The 7,045-nt window shown below is 35.6% G+C and overlaps 1 protein-coding gene across 1 annotated transcript; it reads left to right on the top strand.

Annotated features, from left to right (window-relative positions):
- Positions 1-478: 478 nt before the first annotated feature.
- On the top strand, positions 479-1,363 carry LOC142623691 (uncharacterized). The gene is made up of 3 exons (XM_075797136.1): positions 479-661; positions 830-935; positions 1,017-1,363. The coding sequence occupies exons 1-3, from the start codon at positions 655-657 to the stop codon at positions 1,114-1,116; spliced, it is 213 nt and encodes a 70-aa protein (XP_075653251.1). The 5' UTR covers positions 479-654; the 3' UTR covers positions 1,117-1,363.
- Positions 1,364-7,045: the final 5,682 nt, after the last annotated feature.

Below are 7,045 nucleotides of genomic sequence, written 5' to 3'. Positions count from 1 at the left end.
TCCCTAATGCTAACTTATTCCCTAAACACAGTTGAGAAAAATGACTAATTGGACTAACACTATTTAGGAACTAAATTGGCATTAAAAATTACATTGTTTAGTTTTGAAAAGTTTTGAATTTTATTGCCATTAATTCAAACTTCAAGGCATGTAAATATATATATATATATATATTATATATTTTGAGAAACAGGTATGTTTTTTGAGGATAGAAACAGGAATGTTAATACTTAAAAGGGTTAAAATATATTTTTTAATCTTCACACGGAAGAGACCCTACAGAGAGTGTCGTAGAACGTAGAACGTAGAAAGTAGAAAGCAGAAAAGCGATGGTTGAATTGGAAAAAAAGAAGCGGCGCGCAAGCAAATGGCAATCAATAAATAAATAATAATAAACGAGTCTCCTCCCAATTCCATTTAAAAAAAAAAAAGAAAAAGAAAAAGAAAACCGAGTCTCTCTCCTCTTTTTTTTTTTTGTTTTTTTTTTTTGAGAATACTCTCTCATCTCATCCCAGGTATATTGAGAGTTGAGAGTATTGACCTTATAGAATAGAAGAAGACATAATATTCACTGCACACTTGGAATCTCTCAGAGCTGCTCTCTCTCAGATCCAACACCGACACCGACACCGCACCGACACCGACACCGACACCATGACTCATATCCTTTTCTAATTTTAGATTTCTTAATTCTTTCTGTATCTAAATCTAATTCTAATTGCTTTACTAAACAAACAAACAAAGAAATTGCTTTATTTTATTTTATATAAATAAATATTATTGGGTAAAAAGTGTGTGTTCCTTAATTGTGAAGAGATGGGATGTTAACGCGGAAACCAGAGGGAGAAGGATCGCGAGCGGGCTCAGGCTCGAGGCGGCAGTAAGTCTAGCAAGAACAAAGATGATGGCTTGACCCCCGAACAGCGCCGCGAGAGGTTTTTTTTTAATAATTTTTTTCTCTTTTTTTATTTTAAATAAATATTTTTGGGTTTTGATTTTGGGTTTTGTGTGTTCAGGGATGCCAAGGCACTGCAAGAAAAGTTGGCTAAGAAGGCGGCCGGTGGGTCCGCCTCCGCTGGAGCTGGAGGTGGAGGTAATAGCAGTAACAAGAAATAATTCAATTATTATTAATCTCTCTCTCTACATATGTGGCTGGTACTTGTTTACTTGAGTTTGGTTGGTTGGTTTTGTTTCTTTAAATTGTGTTGTTTCAGATTTCAGAATACATAAACATGATTTAATGTATTCTGTTGTTTTTTTTTTTTTAAGACTCTTCTGTGTATTTGTATTTGTATTATTGTATGTTAGCTGCTACTTTATTGAATTCGCCAATAAAATAAAATAAAAAACTCTTGATGTACTACTACTTCTCCTAGATTCAATTTTCTTCTCTTAACTTTTCAATGGAATATGATTCACGAGGGAGGGAGGGAGGGTGTGATCGTATGGTTGACCAGACAAGCAACTTTTATATGGTTGTTGCTTACAAGGCTAGGCTTCCATTACTCCCTCATGTTTCATAAATATATAGGGGTTGACTTATCTCCAGTATTTTTTTAATTGGACATGTTCTTTTATTTTAAATATACAATGGCAAGTGGTAGTGAGTTTTAATCCCCACTCATTTTATTTGGTTAGTGGAGTACTGGAGGTAAATTAAATTTTTTCATATAAATGCTTAGATTTTGGGATGTTGTTTGGATATGGTTGGGGAGGGGAAGATTCGAAGCCTCTTTTTGCAAGATGTTTTTTGGATCTGATTTAGTTTTGTGAAAATTGCTTGTTTGTTTTCATTTTTTTTCTCTCTCATTATAGATGTTAAGTAATGCAGGGTTAGGGTGGTTATCATTGTAGTTATGTACATTTTACTATTTGTGTATAGTTAGGTTGAGAAAGGTGCCAATGATTTTTGGTCACATAACCTGAGCCTTTCAGGTAAAACAATCATTTCTTATTCTAAATGAATTATATTGAGTTATTTCTCCAAATGAAAAATGCATATATTATTAACAATGTTATGGGGATAAGCAGCAGCTGAAATGGGGTTGTGAATTTATAAAAAAAATTGTTTTGACTCTGGTTAGGGTTGAAAGGGAATATCCACAAAATTCCTAAATCTGTGAGATGCAAAAATAGAGAAAAAATGTGTGCAAAAGAAAAAAATTACACAAGATAATATTTATGTGGTTTGACAATTTGCCTACGTCCATGGATTTGCAAGGATTTCACTCTTCTTAGAGAAAAAAAATACAAAATGCGGCAGTACAGTTCTCTCTCACAAAAACTATGTCAAATCCTAATTTCCAAAACAATAGTTTTTCTATCTTGCGCACAGGATTCACAATGGGCTACCAAACAGGCCAAAATGAGCGCTACGGCTTGGGCCTATGGGCTCAAGCTTTCGCTCCATGGACTAAGCCTCATAAAATCTCCCATTAAAAACCGTAATAATGTTATTTCTGATCGGGTCATATTTCGGATCAAACACAATTAGGCTCCATAAAGCCCAACAAAATCTCCCACTTGGAGACTAGTTCAATCACTAACATCAAGCACAATCCTCCAAAGACAATACCTCATCACTGCAACTCGTTCTCCTGGCCTCAAGGTAGAAGACCAATTGAAGCTGCATACAACTTCAGCTTCTCAATAGTGACACCATTAGTTAACATGTTTGCCGAGTTCTTAGATCCGCAAATCTTATCAAGTATTACCACTTTATCTTCAACAAGGTAACGGATAAAATGATATCTCATATGTATGTGCTTTGACTTTGAATGAAAAACCGAATTTTTTAGTTAGAAAGTTTGCTTGCACTTTGGCTGTCATTGTGTAGAATGCCCATCTTTTGCTTCTTACTCAATTCATCCAACAAACTGTGTAGTCAAATCATCTCCTTTGCAGCTTTAGTCGTTGCAACATACTCAACTTTTGTATTAGACAATGTAACAATCTTTTGTAGATTTGAAACTTAAGATATAGCTGTACCTCTTAGAGAAACCTGGTAGTACTCTTTCTACTATAAATTTCACCTGCTAAATTAGCATCTACATAACCTTGCAATTTCAAACTTACACCTGTGAAGCAAAGACATGTATCTAATGAACCTCTTAGATACCTCAGAATCCACTTGACTGCCTCCCAATGTTGTTTTCCTGGCCTACTCATATATTTTACAACTCCCACTGCATGTGCAATGTCTGGTCTTGTACACACCATAGCATACATCAGGATGCCAATAGTTGAGGCATAGGGTACCTTGCTCATATGGTCTCTTTCTTCTTTCGTCTTTGGTGATTGTTCTTTACTTAGTCTAAATGACTACCCAAGGGTGTGCTCACTGGTTTAGTTTCATTCATGTTGAACTTGCTGAGAATCTTCTTCACATATTCTGTCTGTGAAAGCTTCACTGTACCATTAGCATTGTCTCTAGTGATTCTCATACCAAGGATTTGTTTTGCAGCTCTCAAATCCTTCATTGCAAACTATTTTGATAATTGCTTCAGATTATTAATCTCCTCACTGCTAGACCCCACAATGAGCATATTATCCACATACTGCATTAAAATGATATACGAGTTGTCAAAGAACTTAACATAACAACAATGATTAGCTTTACAACTCTTGAACCTAGTTCTACACATAAAACTTTCAAATTTCTTGTACTATTGTCTTGGAGCTTGTTTTAGGCCATACAAGCTCTTTTTCAGTTTGCATACTAGACTCTTTTGTCCCTGAATAATAAACCCTTTTGGCTGACTTATGTAAATGTCTTCCGTCAAGTCACCATGAAGGAATGCCGTCTTCACATTTAACTGCTCAAGATGTAGATTCTCTGCGGTCACCATTCCCTATACCAGTCTAATTGTTGACATCTTCACAACTAGAGAAAATATTTCTAAGTAGTTAATGCCTTTCTTCTGTTCGAAACCTTTGACAACTAATCTAGCCTTGTAGTGTTTGCTACCATCATGCTCATTCTTTATTTTGTATATTCACTTATTTTGCAAAGCCTTCTTTCCTGTTAGCATTTTAGTTAGTTCCCATGTCTGATTCTCGAACAAGGAATCCATCTCATCCTTCATGGTTAATTCCTACTTGCTTGAATTTTCATCTTGCAAGTCTTGATACTAACACTCTGGCTCACCAAATTTAGTCAATAGGATATAATTTAGAGTGAGTGAATAATGCCGCGGAAGTCTATTGATCATGGAAGATCTATGAATTTCAGCTATAGGTGTACTCTGATCTACTTGTGAATTTACATTTTTCTTATCTTCTTCACCCTTTTTTTGGATAGTATTCTTAGTCAATTCATCTAAGTTAACAAACTTATATTTCTTTTGATCTATCTCTGTAACATTTAGCATTTGATCTGTTCTTGTACATAACCTGTTCATTAAATATCATATTTCAGCTTCTAATGATTTTTCGGTTTTGTTCAACTCAAAATTGATAGCCAAATTTCTCATTGCCATTGCCAATAAAAAAACATATTTTAGACTTTGCATCAAGTTTACTATGAGAGGGTTTGGATAGCGCGTCTGCGTCCAGCCCTCCACGTTTTTTTTTTTTTTTTTTTAAGACCAGCGCTTAGTGCACTGTTCATGGGACATGAACCATGAACAGTGCACTAAGGCATATGAACAGTAAAAAAAGAGTGAACAGTGTTTTTTTACACATTAAAAAATTATTTTGCTACAGTATTTTCAGTTTTCAGTTTTCAGTTTTCAGCAATAAGTTCTATCCAAACGGACCCTATAAGAATTAGAATCAATATGAATATAAGAAACACAACAAAAACTTTTAAATGGGAAAACTTTACCTTTTTACTACTCCAAACTTTTTCAGGAATTCTGAACTCTATAGGAACTGATGGTTCTCGGTTCATCAAGTAAGCTGTAGTATTAACAACATCAACCTAGAAAGTTTTTGGTAATCCAGAATGCAACCTCATACTCTTAGCACGCTCATTGAGAGTTCTATTCATATGCTCAGCCACACCATTCTGCTGTGGTGTTCCAGGAATGGTCTTCTCCAACTTAATTCCATGTGCAGCACAATACTCATTGAACCCCCCATCTATGTATTTTCCTCCATTGTTTGACCTCAAACATTTTACTTTCAAATCTATTTCTATCTTAACTATGGCCTTCCACTTCTTAAAAGTCTCAAATACATTAGATTTATTTTTCAAAAAATAAACCCATACTTTTCTGCTTGAGTCATCAATGAAAGTGATGTAATATCTTGAACCTCCAAGGGATGCAACCGGAGAAGGCCCTCACAAATCAGTGTATACTAGCTCCAATTTTCCAGCCTTTGGTGTTTTGCCAGTTTTAAAGAAGCTCATATTCTTTAGCTTTTCTAAGATGCAGCTTTCACACATGTCAAAATTAATAGACTTTAATTCTGGTAGTTTCCCTTTTGACAGTAACATTTTCATCTCTTTCTCACTCATGTGATCAAGTCTGCAGTGCCATAGGCTTGCAACTTGCATCAGTATTTGCTTCAGCAATTGCAATTGTGTTTCTTGGACTTGAGGTCATGTACAAGAGTACTAGTTTTCTTTCCACGAGCCAATACCATGGCTCCCTTTGTAACCTTCCAGGTACCACCAACAAATAGTATTGCATGCCCTTCATTATCAAGTTGTCCTATAGAAATCAGATTCCTCTTCAGGTTAGGAATATGTTGTACCTTTAGCAGTATCAGATAGACCCATGGGCGGTAAAATCCGGATGTCTCCATTACTCATAACATCCAAGGCTTCTCCATCAGCCAAATACACTACCAAAATCATCTTCAACATAGTTTTGTATGATTTCTTGGTGTGGAGTGGTATGAAACGAAACTTCTAAGTCCAAAACCCAATCATCAAGTGGACTATTTACAGCAAGTAGTGCATCCTGTACCTAATCTGTTACAACATTAGCAGAATCATCATCATTCTTCTTCTTAGGGCTTTTGCAGTGCCTCTTAATGTGGCCAGCCTTGCCACAATTCCAACATTGTACTTGTTGGCCAGATCTAGATTTACTTTTGTTCTGATTGGAATTTCTGGATTTTGATTTGCCTTGATTTGAATTTTTGTCATTACCTTTACCTCTTGTCTCAAGGTTTAGGGCAGAACCAGATCCTAAGGTTTCACCTGTATCTCTTCTGCGAATCTCCTTAGATAGAACTAGATCTTGTATGTTATTGTACTTCAATTTTTCTTTTTTAATAGAATTGTTTACTGCCATTCTCATAGCCTCTCAACTGTTTAGCAAAGAAGCCAAAATGATTGGTGCACGAATCTCATTATCAAAATCAATTTCTATGAAAGACAGTTGATTTGTGATGGTGTTAAATTTATTAAGATATTGTGCTACTGATGCATTCTCTACCATCTTCAAATTGAATATTTTCTTCATCAGATGCATCTTGTTGTTTGCTGACGGCTTTTCATACATACTAGACAAAGCCTTCATCAGATCTGCTGTGGTCTTCTCTTTCATAACATTTTGTGCAATAGACCTTGACATAGTTAATTTGATAACTCCTAATACCTGTCTGTTGAGAAAAGTCCATTCATCATCTTTCATCGTTGTAGGTTTCTCCCTTAAGAGCGGCAGATGCAAGTTCTTCCCATAGAGGTAGTTCTTGATCTTCATTCTCCAGAATCTAAAGTTTGTGCCATCGAATTTTTCTATTCCAGATGCCTTTCCTATTTCCTCTGCCATTGCTCCCACTCAAACCTAACCCTAGGCTTTGATACCAGTTGAAAGGGAATATCCACGAAATTCCCAAATTTGTGAGATGCAAAAATAGAGAAAAAAAATTGCCAAAGAAAACAATCACACAAGACAATATTTATGTGGTTCGGCAATTTGCCTATGTTCATGGAGTTGCAGGATTTTACTATTCTCAAGGATGCGGCAATACAGTTTTTTTTTTTTTTTCTAAAAAACTATGTCAAACCTAATCTCCAAAACAATAATTTTTCTATCATGCGCACAAGATTCACAATGGGCTACCAAACGGCCCAAGCCTCCGCTCTATA

The sequence above is a fragment of the Castanea sativa genome, chromosome 2 (assembly GCF_040712315.1).
Source record: "Castanea sativa cultivar Marrone di Chiusa Pesio chromosome 2, ASM4071231v1".
Classification (NCBI taxonomy): Eukaryota; Viridiplantae; Streptophyta; class Magnoliopsida; order Fagales; family Fagaceae; genus Castanea; species Castanea sativa.
Note: the sequence above shows the minus strand (reverse complement) of the source record. Positions and strands in the feature narration are given on the sequence as shown.

What these genes read in the sequence shown, in the direction of transcription:
- LOC142623691 (XM_075797136.1), top strand. An exon ending in CCCGAACAGCGCCGCGAGAG is followed by an intron (nt 936 to 1,016) that starts GTTTTTTTTTAA and finishes TTGTGTGTTCAG; the next exon opens with GGATGCCAAGGCACTGCAAG.